This window comes from Salvelinus fontinalis, unplaced genomic scaffold (assembly GCF_029448725.1).
Source record: "Salvelinus fontinalis isolate EN_2023a unplaced genomic scaffold, ASM2944872v1 scaffold_0052, whole genome shotgun sequence".
NCBI lineage: Eukaryota > Metazoa > Chordata > Actinopteri > Salmoniformes > Salmonidae > Salvelinus > Salvelinus fontinalis.
This window is the reverse complement of record NW_026600261.1, coordinates 225,611-242,286: the sequence shown is the minus strand read 5'-3', so window position 1 is coordinate 242,286 and position 16,676 is coordinate 225,611. Positions and strand designations below refer to the sequence as shown.

Genomic DNA, 16,676 nt, shown 5'->3' with positions numbered 1-16,676 from the left:
CCAGCTCTGTTTTTACCCAGCTCTGTTTTTATCCAGCTCTGTTTTTATCCAGCTCTGTTTTTATCCAGCTCTGTTTTTATCCAGCTCTGTTTTTATCCATCTCTGTTTTTACCCAGCTCTGTTTTTATCCAGCTCTGTTTTTATCCAGCTCTGTTTTTACCCAGCTCTGTTTTTTACCCAGCTCTGTTTTTATCCAGCTCTGTTTTTATCCAGCTCTGTTTTTATCCAGCTCTGTTTTTATCCAGCTCTGTTTTTATCCAGCTCTGTTTTTACCCAGCTCTGTTTTTACCCAGCTCTGTTTTTATCCAGCTCTGTTTTTATCCAGCTCTGTTTTTATCCAGCTCTGTTTTTATCCAGCTCTGTTTTTACCCAGCTCTGTTTTTATCCAGCTCTGTTTTTATCCAGCTCTGTTTTTATCCAGCTCTGTTTTTATCCAGCTCTGTTTTTATCCAGCTCTGTTTTTACCCAGCTCTGTTTTTATCCAGCTCTGTTTTTATCCAGCTCTGTTTTTACCCAGCTCTGTTTTTATCCAGCTCTGTTTTTATCCAGCTCTGTTTTTATCCAGCTCTGTTTTTATCCAGCTCTGTTTTTACCCAGCTCTGTTTTTTACCCAGCTCTGTTTTTACCCAGCTCTGTTTTTATCCAGCTCTGTTTTTTATCCAGCTCTGTTTTTTATCCAGCTCTGTTTTTATCCAGCTCTGTTTTTTACCCAGCTCTGTTTTTATCCAGCTCTTTTTTTATCCAGCTCTGTTTTTATCCAGCTCTGTTTTTATCCAGCTCTGTTTTTTACCCAGCTCTGTTTTTACCCAGCTCTGTTTTTATCCAGCTCTGTTTTTATCCAGCTCTGTTTTTATCCAGCTCTGTTTTTATCCAGCTCTGTTTTTATCCAGCTCTGTTTTTATCCAGCTCTGTTTTTACCCAGCTCTGTTTTTACCCAGCTCTGTTTTTACCCAGCTCTGTTTTTATCCAGCTCTGTTTTTACCCAGCTCTGTTTTTATCCAGCTCTGTTTTTATCCAGCTCTGTTTTTATCCAGCTCTGTTTTTATCCAGCTCTGTTTTTATCCAGCTCTGTTTTTATCCAGCTCTGTTTTTATCCAGCTCTGTTTTTACCCAGCTCTGTTTTTACCCAGCTCTGTTTTTACCCAGCTCTGTTTTTATCCAGCTCTGTTTTTATCCAGCTCTGTTTTTACCCAGCTCTGTTTTTATCCAGCTCTGTTTTTATCCAGCTCTGTTTTTACCTGCTCTGTTTTTATCCAGCTCTGTTTTTATCCAGCTCTGTTTTTTACCCAGCTCTGTTTTTACCTGCTCTGTTTTTATCCAGCTCTGTTTTTACCCAGCTCTGTTTTTACCCAGCTCTGTTTTTACCCAGCTCTGTTTTTATCCAGCTCTGTTTTTACCCAGCTCTGTTTTTACCCAGCTCTGTTTTTATCCAGCTCTGTTTTTTACCCAGCTCTGTTTTTACCCAGCTCTGTTTTTACCCAGCTCTGTTTTTATCCAGCTCTGTTTTTTACCCAGCTCTGTTTTTACCCAGCTCTGTTTTTACCTGCTCTGTTTTTATCCAGCTCTGTTTTTATCCAGCTCTGTTTTTTACCCAGCTCTGTTTTTACCCAGCTCTGTTTTTACCCAGCTCTGTTTTTACCCAGCTCTGTTTTTATCCAGCTCTGTTTTTATCCAGCTCTGTTTTTTACCCAGCTCTGTTTTTATCCAGCTCTGTTTTTACCCAGCTCTGTTTTTACCCAGCTCTGTTTTTATCCAGCTCTGTTTTTTACCCAGCTCTGTTTTTATCCAGCTCTGTTTTTATCCAGCTCTGTTTTTACCCAGCTCTGTTTTTTACCCAGCTCTGTTTTTATCCAGCTCTGTTTTTACCCAGCTCTGTTTTTATCCAGCTCTGTTTTTATCCAGCTCTGTTTTTTACCCAGCTCTGTTTTTACCCAGCTCTGTTTTTATCCAGCTCTGTTTTTATCCAGCTCTGTTTTTACCTGCTCTGTTTTTATCCAGCTCTGTTTTTATCCAGCTCTGTTTTTTATCCAGCTCTGTTTTTACCCAGCTCTGTTTTTTATCCAGCTCTGTTTTTTATCCAGCTCTGTTTTTTATCCAGCTCTGTTTTTTATCCAGCTCTGTTTTTACCCAGCTCTGTTTTTACCCAGCTCTGTTTTTATCCAGCTCTGTTTTTATCCAGCTCTGTTTTTTATCCAGCTCTGTTTTTACCCAGCTCTGTTTTTTATCCAGCTCTGTTTTTACCCAGCTCTGTTTTTACCCAGCTCTGTTTTTATCCAGCTCTGTTTTTTATCCAGCTCTGTTTTTTACCCAGCTCTGTTTTTACCCAGCTCTGTTTTTATCCAGCTCTGTTTTTTATCCAGCTCTGTTTTTATCCAGCTCTGTTTTTTATCCAGCTCTGTTTTTATCCAGCTCTGTTTTTTATCCAGCTCTGTTTTTATCCAGCTCTGTTTTTATCCAGCTCTGTTTTTTATCCAGCTCTGTTTTTATCCAGCTCTGTTTTTTATCCAGCTCTGTTTTTACCCAGCTCTGTTTTTTATCCAGCTCTGTTTTTATCCAGCTCTGTTTTTATCCAGCTCTGTTTTTATCCAGCTCTGTTTTTTATCCAGCTCTGTTTTTATCCAGCTCTGTTTTTTATCCAGCTCTGTTTTTTATCCAGCTCTGTTTTTATCCAGCTCTGTTTTTATCCAGCTCTGTTTTTATCCAGCTCTGTTTTTATCCAGCTCTGTTTTTATCCAGCTCTGTTTTTTATCCAGCTCTGTTTTTTATCCAGCTCTGTTTTTTACCCAGCTCTGTTTTTTATCCAGCTCTGTTTTTTATCCAGCTCTGTTTTTTATCCAGCTCTGTTTTTATCCAGCTCTGTTTTTACCCAGCTCTGTTTTTATCCAGCTCTGTTTTCATCCAGCTCTGTTTTTATCCAGCTCTGTTTTTATCCAGCTCTGTTTTTATCCATCTCTGTTTTTTATCCAGCTCTGTTTTTACCCAGCTCTGTTTTTTATCCAGCTCTGTTTTTTATCCAGCTCTGTTTTTACCCAGCTCTGTTTTTTATCCAGCTCTGTTTTTATCCAGCTCTGTTTTTTATCCAGCTCTGTTTTTACCCAGCTCTGTTTTTTATCCAGCTCTGTTTTTTATCCAGCTCTGTTTTTATCCAGCTCTGTTTTTTATCCAGCTCTGTTTTTATCCAGCTCTGTTTTTATCCAGCTCTGTTTTTATCCAGCTCTGTTTTTATCCAGCTCTGTTTTTATCCAGCTCTGTTTTTACCCAGCTCTGTTTTTACCCAGCTCTGTTTTTATCCAGCTCTGTTTTTTACCCAGCTCTGTTTTTATCCAGCTCTGTTTTTATCCAGCTCTGTTTTTACCCAGCTCTGTTTTTTACCCAGCTCTGTTTTTACCCAGCTCTGTTTTTATCCAGCTCTGTTTTTACCCAGCTCTGTTTTTACCCAGCTCTGTTTTTACCCAGCTCTGTTTTTACCCAGCTCTGTTTTTATCCAGCTCTGTTTTTTATCCAGCTCTGTTTTTTATCCAGCTCTGTTTTTTACCCAGCTCTGTTTTTACCCAGCTCTGTTTTTATCCAGCTCTGTTTTTTATCCAGCTCTGTTTTTATCCAGCTCTGTTTTTATCCAGCTCTGTTTTTTATCCAGCTCTGTTTTTATCCAGCTCTGTTTTTATCCAGCTCTGTTTTTTATCCAGCTCTGTTTTTATCCAGCTCTGTTTTTTATCCAGCTCTGTTTTTACCCAGCTCTGTTTTTTATCCAGCTCTGTTTTTATCCAGCTCTGTTTTTATCCAGCTCTGTTTTTATCCAGCTCTGTTTTTTATCCAGCTCTGTTTTTATCCAGCTCTGTTTTTTATCCAGCTCTGTTTTTTATCCAGCTCTGTTTTTATCCAGCTCTGTTTTTATCCAGCTCTGTTTTTATCCAGCTCTGTTTTTATCCAGCTCTGTTTTTATCCAGCTCTGTTTTTTATCCAGCTCTGTTTTTTATCCAGCTCTGTTTTTTACCCAGCTCTGTTTTTTATCCAGCTCTGTTTTTTATCCAGCTCTGTTTTTTATCCAGCTCTGTTTTTATCCAGCTCTGTTTTTACCCAGCTCTGTTTTTATCCAGCTCTGTTTTCATCCAGCTCTGTTTTTATCCAGCTCTGTTTTTATCCAGCTCTGTTTTTATCCATCTCTGTTTTTTATCCAGCTCTGTTTTTACCCAGCTCTGTTTTTTATCCAGCTCTGTTTTTTATCCAGCTCTGTTTTTACCCAGCTCTGTTTTTTATCCAGCTCTGTTTTTATCCAGCTCTGTTTTTTATCCAGCTCTGTTTTTACCCAGCTCTGTTTTTTATCCAGCTCTGTTTTTTATCCAGCTCTGTTTTTATCCAGCTCTGTTTTTTATCCAGCTCTGTTTTTATCCAGCTCTGTTTTTATCCAGCTCTGTTTTTATCCAGCTCTGTTTTTATCCAGCTCTGTTTTTATCCAGCTCTGTTTTTACCCAGCTCTGTTTTTACCCAGCTCTGTTTTTATCCAGCTCTGTTTTTTACCCAGCTCTGTTTTTATCCAGCTCTGTTTTTATCCAGCTCTGTTTTTACCCAGCTCTGTTTTTTACCCAGCTCTGTTTTTATCCAGCTCTGTTTTTACCCAGCTCTGTTTTTATCCAGCTCTGTTTTTATCCAGCTCTGTTTTTTACCCAGCTCTGTTTTTACCCAGCTCTGTTTTTATCCAGCTCTGTTTTTATCCAGCTCTGTTTTTACCTGCTCTGTTTTTATCCAGCTCTGTTTTTATCCAGCTCTGTTTTTTATCCAGCTCTGTTTTTACCCAGCTCTGTTTTTTATCCAGCTCTGTTTTTTATCCAGCTCTGTTTTTTATCCAGCTCTGTTTTTTATCCAGCTCTGTTTTTTATCCAGCTCTGTTTTTACCCAGCTCTGTTTTTACCCAGCTCTGTTTTTATCCAGCTCTGTTTTTATCCAGCTCTGTTTTTTATCCAGCTCTGTTTTTACCCAGCTCTGTTTTTTATCCAGCTCTGTTTTTACCCAGCTCTGTTTTTACCCAGCTCTGTTTTTATCCAGCTCTGTTTTTTATCCAGCTCTGTTTTTACCCAGCTCTGTTTTTTATCCAGCTCTGTTTTTATCCAGCTCTGTTTTTTATCCAGCTCTGTTTTTATCCAGCTCTGTTTTTTATCCAGCTCTGTTTTTATCCAGCTCTGTTTTTATCCAGCTCTGTTTTTTATCCAGCTCTGTTTTTATCCAGCTCTGTTTTTTATCCAGCTCTGTTTTTACCCAGCTCTGTTTTTTATCCAGCTCTGTTTTTATCCAGCTCTGTTTTTATCCAGCTCTGTTTTTATCCAGCTCTGTTTTTTATCCAGCTCTGTTTTTATCCAGCTCTGTTTTTTATCCAGCTCTGTTTTTTATCCAGCTCTGTTTTTATCCAGCTCTGTTTTTATCCAGCTCTGTTTTTATCCAGCTCTGTTTTTATCCAGCTCTGTTTTTATCCAGCTCTGTTTTTTATCCAGCTCTGTTTTTTATCCAGCTCTGTTTTTTACCCAGCTCTGTTTTTTATCCAGCTCTGTTTTTTATCCAGCTCTGTTTTTTATCCAGCTCTGTTTTTATCCAGCTCTGTTTTTACCCAGCTCTGTTTTTATCCAGCTCTGTTTTCATCCAGCTCTGTTTTTATCCAGCTCTGTTTTTATCCAGCTCTGTTTTTATCCATCTCTGTTTTTTATCCAGCTCTGTTTTTACCCAGCTCTGTTTTTTATCCAGCTCTGTTTTTTATCCAGCTCTGTTTTTACCCAGCTCTGTTTTTTATCCAGCTCTGTTTTTATCCAGCTCTGTTTTTTATCCAGCTCTGTTTTTACCCAGCTCTGTTTTTTATCCAGCTCTGTTTTTTATCCAGCTCTGTTTTTATCCAGCTCTGTTTTTTATCCAGCTCTGTTTTTTATCCAGCTCTGTTTTTACCCAGCTCTGTTTTTTATCCAGCTCTGTTTTTATCCAGCTCTGTTTTTATCCAGCTCTGTTTTTATCCAGCTCTGTTTTTTATCCAGCTCTGTTTTTATCCAGCTCTGTTTTTTATCCAGCTCTGTTTTTTATCCAGCTCTGTTTTTATCCAGCTCTGTTTTTATCCAGCTCTGTTTTTATCCAGCTCTGTTTTTATCCAGCTCTGTTTTTATCCAGCTCTGTTTTTTATCCAGCTCTGTTTTTTATCCAGCTCTGTTTTTTACCCAGCTCTGTTTTTTATCCAGCTCTGTTTTTATCCAGCTCTGTTTTCATCCAGCTCTGTTTTTATCCAGCTCTGTTTTTATCCAGCTCTGTTTTTATCCAGCTCTGTTTTTTATCCAGCTCTGTTTTTACCCAGCTCTGTTTTTTATCCAGCTCTGTTTTTTATCCAGCTCTGTTTTTACCCAGCTCTGTTTTTTATCCAGCTCTGTTTTTATCCAGCTCTGTTTTTATCCAGCTCTGTTTTTATCCAGCTCTGTTTTTATCCAGCTCTGTTTTTATCCAGCTCTGTTTTTATCCAGCTCTGTTTTTTTATCCAGCTCTGTTTTTACCCAGCTCTGTTTTTTATCCAGCTCTGTTTTTTATCCAGCTCTGTTTTTATCCAGCTCTGTTTTTATCCAGCTCTGTTTTTATCCAGCTCTGTTTTTATCCAGCTCAGTTTTTTTATCCAGCTCTGTTTTTATCCAGCTCTGTTTTTACCCATCTCTGTTTTTATCCAGCTCAGTTTTTTTACCAAGCTCTGTTTTTATCCAGCTCTGTTTTTTATCCAGCTCTGTTTTTACCCAGCTCTGTTTTTTATCCAGCTCTGTTTTTATCCAGCTCTGTTTTTACCCAGCTCTGTTTTTTATCCAGCTCTGTTTTTATCCAGCTCTGTTTTTACCCAGCTCTGTTTTTACCCAGCTCTGTTTTTATCCAGCTCTGTTTTTATCCAGCTCTGTTTTTACCCAGCTCTGTTTTTTATCCAGCTCTGTTTTTATCCAGCTCTGTTTTTTATCCAGCTCTGTTTTTTATCCAGCTCTGTTTTTTACCCAGCTCTGTTTTTTATCCAGCTCTGTTTTTATCCAGCTCTGTTTTTATCCAGCTCTGTTTTTATCCAGCTCTGTTTTTATCCAGCTCTGTTTTTATCCAGCTCTGTTTTTATCCAGCTCTGTTTTTATCCAGCTCTGTTTTTATCCAGCTCTGTTTTTATCCAGCTCTGTTTTTATCCAGCTCTGTTTTTATCCAGCTCTGTTTTTATCCAGCTCTGTTTTTATCCAGCTCTGTTTTTATCCAGCTCTGTTTTTATCCAGCTCTGTTTTTTATCCAGCTCTGTTTTTATCCAGCTCTGTTTTTATCCAGCTCTGTTTTTATCCAGCTCTGTTTTTATCCAGCTCTGTTTTTATCCAGCTCTGTTTTTATCCAGCTCTGTTTTTATCCAGCTCTGTTTTTATCCAGCTCTGTTTTTACCCATCTCTGTTTTTTATCCAGCTCTGTTTTTATCCAGCTCTGTTTTTATCCAGCTCTGTTTTTATCCAGCTCTGTTTTTATCCAGCTCTGTTTTTATCCAGCTCTGTTTTTATCCAGCTCTGTTTTTTATCCAGCTCTGTTTTTATCCAGCTCTGTTTTTATCCAGCTCTGTTTTTATCCAGCTCTGTTTTTATCCAGCTCTGTTTTTATCCAGCTCTGTTTTTACCCATCTCTGTTTTTATCCAGCTCTGTTTTTTATCCAGCTCTGTTTTTATCCAGCTCTGTTTTTATCCAGCTCTGTTTTTATCCAGCTCTGTTTTTATCCAGCTCTGTTTTTATCCAGCTCTGTTTTTACCCATCTCTGTTTTTACCCATCTCTGTTTTTACCTGCTCTGTTTATTTATCAGCTCTGTTTTATATCCAGACCTTTTTTTAATCCAGCTCTGTTATTTATCCAGCTATGTTTTTTATCCAGCTATGTTTTTTTTTATCCAGCTCTGTTATTTATCCAGCTATGTTTTTTATCCAGCTTTGTTTTTTTTACCCAGCTCTGTACAGGCATTAGGCACAGACTGCAAGATACAGTCATGTGATTGTACGCGATAGTTGTCAATTGCCTGCTGGATCATGTACAGTTGAAGTCGGAGGTTTACAATCTCTTAGGTTGGAGTCATTAAAACTCGTTTTCAACCACTCCACACATTTCTTGTTAACAAACTATAGTTTTGGCAAGTTGGTTAGGCCATCTACATTGTGCATGACACAAGTACATTTTCCAACAATTGTTTACAGACAGATTATTTCACTTATAATTCACTGTATCACAATTCCAGTGGGTCAGATGCTTACATCCACTAAGTTGACTGTGCCTTTAACCTGTTTGGGACATGGGGCAGCATTTTCATGTTTGGATGAAAAGCGTGCCCAGAGTAAACTTCCTGCTACTCAGGCCCAGAAGCTAATATATGCATATTATTAGTAGTATTGGATAGAAAACACTCTGAAGTTTCTATTTTCTTTTATGATGTCTGTGAGTATAACAGAACTCATATGGCAGGTGAAAACCTGAGAAAAATCCAACCAGGAAGTGGGAAATCTGAGGTTTGTAGTTTTTCAACTCATTGCCTATCGAATATACAGTGTCTATGGGGTGAGGTGGGGGCGAATGAGAGCTGATTCAACCAGAGGTCTGCCAGAGTGGCATGAGCTGATCACGAGCGCACACGTGAGAGCGACCTGCGTTCCATTGCAATTCTAAAGACAAAGGAATTCACCGGTTGGAACATTATTGAAGATTTATGTTAAAACATCCTAATGATTGATTCTATACATCGTTTGACATGTTTCTACGAACTGTAATATAACTTTTTGAACTTTTCGTCTGAACTTTCGTCTGGACTTGCCCGCGCCTCGTGAGTTTGGATTTATTTACCAAACGCGCTAACAAAAGGAGGTATTTGGACATAAATGATGGACTTTATCGAACAAAACAAACATTTATTGTGGAACTGGGATTCCTGGGAGTCCATTCTGATGAATATCATCAAAGGTAAGTGAATATTTATAATTTACTGACTTCACAACATGGCGGGTATCTGCATGGCTTGTTTTTGTGTCTGAGCGCCGTACTCAGATTATTGCATGGTTTGCTTTTTACCTAAAGCTTTTTTGAAATCTGACACAGCAGTTGCATTAAGAAGAAGTATATCTACAATTCTGTGCATAATACTCAAAGTTTATTATGAGTATTTCTGTAAATTGATGTGGCTCTCTGAAAATTTGCCGGATGTTTTCGAGGCACAACATTACTGAACATAAAGCACCAATGTAAACTGAGATTTTTGGATATAAATATGAACTTTATCAAAGAAAACATCCATTGTGTAACAGGAAGTCCTATGAGTGCCACCTGATGAAGATCATCAAAGGTTAGTGATTCATTTTATCTCTATTTCTGCTTTTTGTGACTCCTCTCTTTGGCTGGAAAATGGCTGTGTGTGTTTTTGTGACTAGGCTCAGACCTAATATAATCATATGGTGTGCTTTTGCTGTTAACTTTTCTGTGCTACAGATACCGAATACGGGTTCACTTTCCTAAACAACCGCTGAATTGCAGGGTGCCAAATTCAAAAATATTCCCAAAAATATTTATAATCATTCAATCACAAGTGAAATATACGAAAACACAGCTTGTTAATCCACCTATGGTGTCAGATTTTGAAAATATATTTTACAGCGAAAGAAATCCAAGCTTTTGTGAGTGTAGCTTTCAATGCTACATCAGCTAGCCCCAAATTAGCATGGTCACGAAAGTGTGAAAAGCAATAAAATTAATCGCTTACCTTAGATAATCTTCGGAGGTTTCCACTCACGAGACTCCCAGTTACACAACAAATCTTCTTTTTGTTCGATAAATATTACTTTTATCACACAAAAAAAACATTTGGGTTGCGCGTTATGATGAGAAAACTACAGCCTCGTTCCGGTCCTGAAAGGAAGATGAAAATTTCCAAACGTATCAGATTAAAAAATATTACAAAAAATATTTATAATCATGCAATCACAAGTGAAATATACCAAAACACAGTTTAGCTTGTTGTTAATCCACCTATCGTGTCAGATTTTGAAAATATATTTTACAGCGAAAGAAATACAAGCTTTTGTGAGTGTAGCTTTCAATGCTATAACAGCTTAGCTTGGTTAGTGTATATTAGCTTGGTTAGCTTGGTCACGAAAGTAAGAAAAGCAATAAAATTAATCGCTTACCTTTGATAATGTTCGGGTGTTTCCACTCACGAGACTCCCAGTTACACAACAAATGTTATTTTTGTTCGATCGATAAATATTACTTTTATCACAAAAAAACGCAATTTGGGTTGCGGATTATTTTGAGAAAACAAAAGCCGTGTTCCGTTCGACAAATCCCAAAAAGTATCCGAAATGGTCATAGAAACATTTAAAATGTTTTTTATAATCAAACCTCAGGTTGTCTTTAACAAACATAATCGATAATATTTCAACCGGAGCATAACCTATTCATTAAGAGAGAAAAAGAAAATGGTGAGCTCCTCCCTGGCGCGCAGGAAATATTCAGAGGACACCTGACCTCTTTTGAAACATCTCGCTCATTTTTCAAAATAAAAGCCTGAAACTATGTCTAAAGCCTGGTCACAGCCTGAGGAAGCCATTGGAAAAATAATCTGGTTGATACCCCTTTAAATGGAGGTTAGACAGGCCAGGAAACAAAGATTTAAAAAAATATATATATATCACTTCCGGGTTACTTTTTTCTCAGGATTTCGCTTGCAGAATAAGTATTATTTTTCTCACAGACAATATTTTGACAGTTTTGGAAACTTTGGAGTGTTTCCTATCCTAATCTGTAAATTATATGCATATTCTACGATCTGGGCCAGAGAAAATGTCCGACCCCTAGCACTAAGAGGTTAACCTCTCTACCATAAACCGCCTCCAACGTTGTTTTTAGATCGTTTCGCAGTGCGTCCAACCGGACTCACAACCACAGACCACATGTATGACGTCGTGTGGGCGAGTGGTTTGCTGATGTAAATTTTGTGAAAAGAGTGCCCCATGGTGTATGTGGGGTTATGGTATGGGCAGGCATAAGCTATGGACAACGAACACAACTGCATTTTATCGAAGACAATTTGAATGCACAGAGATACCGTGACGAGATTCTGAGGCCCATTATCGTGCCATTCATCTGCAAATTTCACCTCATGTTCCAGCATGATAACGCACGGCCTCATGTCGCAAGGATCTATACACAATTCCTGGTTCCCAGTTCTTCCATGGCCTGCATACTCACCAGACATGTCACCCACAGAGCATGTTTGGAATGCCCCGGATCAACGCGCATGACAGCGTATTCCAGTTCCCGCCAAAATCCTGCATCTCCGCACAGCCATTGAAAAGAAGTGCGACAAACATTCCACAGTCAACAGCCTGATCAACTCTGTCAAGGTATCTGTGACCAACAGATGTATAAATGTATTCCCAGTCATGTGAAATCCATAGATTAGGGCCTAATTTATTTATTTCAATTGACTGATTTCCTTATATGAACTGTAACTCAGTAAAATCTTTGTAATTGTTTCATGATTCATTTTATAGTAAGTTAATAAAGCTGTTCCATGTCATGCTCCTTCCATCTAGAGCTGATGGAATGTTCAGCAGGTATAAATACAGTTCTAAGAGGAAGCAGTAGACTAGAAGGACCTGGCAGAGACAGAGAGATAAGAAGCTTTCACAGGTTTTCACACACATCTCAAGATAGCACTGTGGGTAACTACACAACTAACTAAATAGAAAACGTGCACTTGTATTTAATGCATGATACTTGTGTGGGAAATGTTATGAAGTTAATACTCATCATCTCTTAGTAATTGGGTACAGAATTTTGGCCTCATTGCCTTTACATTTAAATTCAATGATCTGACATTATTTTGAATGTGACAGTAGCACAGCACTACAAGGGTGATTGTAGTAAACAAGACTAGGTTCAACCTTTTAAAGCTGTTTTAGAACATTTCACATTTGTTTGTTGATTGTTACGTCACATTTCACAATTCAATAAAGTGTATTTTCTTCCCCCCCCCCTAGGGGTGATTGACCTGACAGGTAAAATGCCTGACTTGTTTTTAAGAACTGCTATGAAAAACATTATTAACAAACTTATTCAAGTTTTACCTTTTGAAGTGAAATGAAATGACGTGGAAAAAACGTTGATTCAACCAGTGTGTGCCCAATGGGTAGTTATTGAAATAAATTCACATTCTTCCCCAGCTAAAGGAAAATTGATAACTCAACCTACATACACAAAAGCAATTGTGCTTTACTTGGACATTTTATTTTTGATCAATAAAGTCCTACATTACATATTTGTATTACTATCAAATAAAATAACATTTTATTGTTCACATACACATGGTTAGTAGATGTTAATGCGAGTGTAGCGAAATGCTTGTGCTTCTAGTTCTGACCATGCAGTAATATCTAACAAGTAATCTAACAATATGTTAATTGAACTATCACATTTATAGATAGGTAGTAACAAGTACATGAGGGTATTTAATTAGTAATGTGTATATAAACTTTTATTTATTTTCTCACTTTGTAACTTCTACTGATATTTATCTGGTTAATCTGCAGAAAATGAAATCATATTGTAGTAACATGTACAGGTTGCCAGTGATTTAATGAAGATGTGAGTATTGTAACAAACTGCAGAAAACGTTGGACAATAATGGACACAAAAAATGTTGAATCTCATCTGCACATCTAGAATTAAATTGAAATACATGTAATTGAAATACAAATTGAAATACAAATATTCTACAATAAAATACTGTAGGTTTTTAAGCAAACCAATGAACTAACCATCCTGTTAATGACCAGATCCACTTGTCTTTTTCAGCGTGTTAATGTTTGAAGGGAAGGAGTTCCTCTTGGGGTAATGAAACAACGGAAGATTGGGAGACAGACTTTGAGGGATTTTTGTACACATTCATACAATTTTGGTATATTCTTTTAATTGTTTGGTTGTTCGATTGTATATTTTTTTAATCCCTATTTCAGATCATTAATTTGTTACAATTCAAAAGAACACAATTATTATTTCCTTATAGTACTTCCTTGATTCTCTCTCCCAAAATAGCCTCAACCAATTAGAAAACAATGTCTGACATCTCTATAGTGACTGACTAAAGGTGTTCCATGTCATGCTCCTTCCATCTAGAGCTGATGGAATGTTCAGCAGGTATAAATACAGTTCTAAGAGGAAGCAGTAGACTAGAAGGACCTGGCAGAGACAGAGAGATAAGAAGCTTACACAGGTTTTCACACACATCTCAATATAGCACTGTGGGTAACTACACAACTAACTAAATAGAAAACTTGTATTTAATGAGTGATACTGTTGTGGGAAATGTTATGAAGTTAATACTCATTATCTCTTGGTACTTGGGCACAAACATTTTGGCCCTTTTGCCTCTAAATTTAAATTAAATGATCTGACATTATTTTGAATGTGACAGCAGCTAAGCACTACAAGAGTGATTGTAGTAAACAAGACTAGGTTTACCTTTTTAGAGACGTTTTAGAACATTTCACATTCAAGAATGGTTTGTTGATTGTTACGTCACAATTCAAAAGGTTATTTTCTTCTCCCTCCTAGGAAACACTGGTTGACCTGACAGGTAAAATGACTTATTTGTTTTGACAAACTACTATGAAAAACATTATTAACAAAAAAAAATCAAGTTTTACCATTGAAAGTGAAACGGAGTGAGAGTAAAATTGACTGAAATTAAAGGTCTTAAGTATTGATGCCTCCCTTTTGCAGAATGTTCTTAATCCTGGTTGTCACAGTGTTCTTGGCTAGCTGCTCGGCATTGCGTGAGTAATAAAAATACAATTCTGAATTGTAATGATTAAATAATAGCTTTTGTGCTTTCACCAACTTGTCTTTTTCAGTTAGACTTAGGAGTTCTTCTTTGAGACAAAAGCTGATGGATTAAATCATTGCAGAATGTACTTTAGTTAATTCATCTGCACTTTATTCATAATGTAAAGATCTTTCAGAAATGTGTTGGTAATATTAAAATGATGTATATATAAATATGTATTATTAATATAGTAAATATAGTAAACTTATTTCCCATGTTATTTTAGCCATCAAAGACCCGTACTCGTATTCCTCTGCGGTGGGTCAGGGAGGTGGCACCCCATTTGCTTCCTACGGTGAAGGACGCATCACAGGAGTCAGAGTGTGGGAGACCAACAACAACTACTACTACTACTACTACTACTACAACTACAACAGCAACAACTACATCAGCGGGTGAGCAGACCCTGACCCATGAACAGACACCACTGACTCAGTCCAACTACACTACCCAACACACACCACTTACTCAGTCCAACTACCCTGCCAAACAGACACTCTTCTTTCTGTATTTATTTATTTGTTGTGTTTATTACATATTCAGTACATGACCAAACGATATTGTTATTTTATCTAACCCAGAGTACAATGTAAAATGTAATTCCTTGATATTCTCTGACGCTACCTGCTCTCTCAGTCTGAATGTGCCTTATCAAAACACAACCAACGTGAAAAGCTTCCTCTGTTTTAGGTTCCAGCTGAGATATGGCAACACCTGGTCTCCTGTGTTCGGTCGCGAAGGGAGTGAAAAGCAGGAGATGGAGTTGTTTAATGATGAGGCCATCGTCGAGGTGTCTGGGAAGTACAACCCAGCAGACTACATCTGCTACCTGGTGTTAACCACCAACATGGGGCGCACTCTGTCAGCCGGCCTGCCCAACCAAGTCTCCTTCAACTTCTACCCAGCCAACATGGGCAATGAGCTGAGGCTGCTCAGCGGTCGCTTCAACGGTGCCGGGATCACCTCCATCGGAGCCCACTGGGGATTGTTGAACATGGAAGGGGCTGGAAACAGTACTCTGGAAACAGCACTGGAAACAGTAACTCCTATTTTTTAGGGGGGAAAAGTATGTCTTGCTCTTTGGGATGGTATCCCGGATACAGATTAAGCCTAGTCCTGGACTAGTTACTTTCTATGGAGATTCTCCATTCAACATGCTTTTTAGTCCAGGAGTAAACTTAATCTGTGTCCAGGAAACTGACCCTATATGTTGGACGGATGTTTGACATAGACGCTGACAGAACTGTTTTTTATATCACTATCTGATGGGCGCTTCATGAGAATTTAAACTGAATGACTTTCAATGTTTAGAATATTTTGGAAGAATTTTTGATGTGATTCCTCTCTTGAAGCAGTACAAAAATACTTCTAAACATTCAAATTCATTCAGTTCAAATTCTCATGAAGCGCCCATCAGATAGAGATATTAAAACAGTCCTGTCAGCGTGGGTCACAGACCACATGCGTTGTTACACATTTTTTGAGGTTATCACATTTTATCTCAATAAATTAAAGAATCATATGGGATTTAAAGGATTAATTATATCTTTGATTAATTGAACAATCAAATATTATGGGGAGATAATAGCGTCTCAGGGTGCTTCACCTTCATTATTTTATACACGCTGTATTTGTTATTTGTTGTTCCTTTTCTGCTACATCTGCTTGTGGACATTTTAATAAAAAGCATATCTTTAATCATTATATATCATTGTATTCCTTTTGAAAGAATATACATACAGTAGTGACCAGAAGCTACAATAAGCTAATCTGTCATCTTAACAAACCCTACCTCAATGGTGTCCTTAAGGAACTACATTTATAACAGCAAGACCGTTAAAACGCCTATCCAATAGTAATGAAGGAAAGAAAATTGATAGTTACAGAACGGGATATTATTTTCGACAATATATCGTGTCGTATCAACAATAACAAACTATTATTTTTGTGCTAGTTGGCTGTCCCTGCACTAAAACTCTTATTTTCCTTCATAGACTGTTCACCATTTTCATTTTAAATAGGAAGCACATTTTTGGGGGGCAATTTCCATTACTTTCTCATGCTTTCTAGTCTCTCTGCCACAGACATATGGTGAGCAATATGTTTGGAACATCGAATCACAATAAAATCCTAGTATAGAATCGCAATACGTGTAGAATCATGAGAATCGTAATACATATCATATTAACACCTTATAATTGTGATAACATTGTATCGTGAGGTCCCTGGCAATTCCCAGCGCTACTATCCAACACACCCATAATGTCTGGAACGTATATCTGCCATACCCATTCATAACATCAAACATTTTGTCTATGAAGTCTGCTCCCCTTCTAGCCTGGCATTGCATGACAAGCGGCATCGTGTTTTAGTTAAAGCTACAGTCTGAGATTTGGGACGCTGTTCAATTTTCAGCTGTATACCAAAACAAGTGGTGGGGAGGGACACCACTTTGTTGCGAATCACAGACTGTAGCTTTAACTGTGTGGTTGGTCTAGATTAGACAGTTTTATAGATAGGGCTTATACAGTATATGCATGGTTCAACAGTCAAAGCTGCTTAACTAGTTTTGGTGAGATAGAAGGAAATTAGGAAATGTTTTTTTATTGTCTTTGTTTTACAGAATAAGTCTGTGGTTCCTTGAAACATTGTCTTAGTCCCAGTAAGTCCGAGCTAATTTGAGGAACAGACATCGATTTAAATGGGGCAAAAAATATATGGATTTTTGTTATTTGCATTTAGTGTAATGTGGATGATACTGCAATGGAATGGTTGCAAATCTTAAAGAAATTATGT

General features: G+C 37.6%; 1 protein-coding gene across 1 annotated transcript; it reads left to right on the top strand.

Moving 5' to 3' along the window:
* The first annotated feature begins 13,760 nt into the window (after positions 1 to 13,760).
* LOC129842563 (zymogen granule membrane protein 16-like) lies at positions 13,761 to 15,174 on the top strand. Its single transcript, XM_055911164.1, has 3 exons — positions 13,761 to 13,830; positions 14,107 to 14,275; positions 14,571 to 15,174. The coding sequence occupies exons 1-3, from the start codon at positions 13,761 to 13,763 to the stop codon at positions 14,935 to 14,937; spliced, it is 606 nt and encodes a 201-aa protein (XP_055767139.1). The 3' UTR covers positions 14,938 to 15,174.
* Positions 15,175 to 16,676: the final 1,502 nt, after the last annotated feature.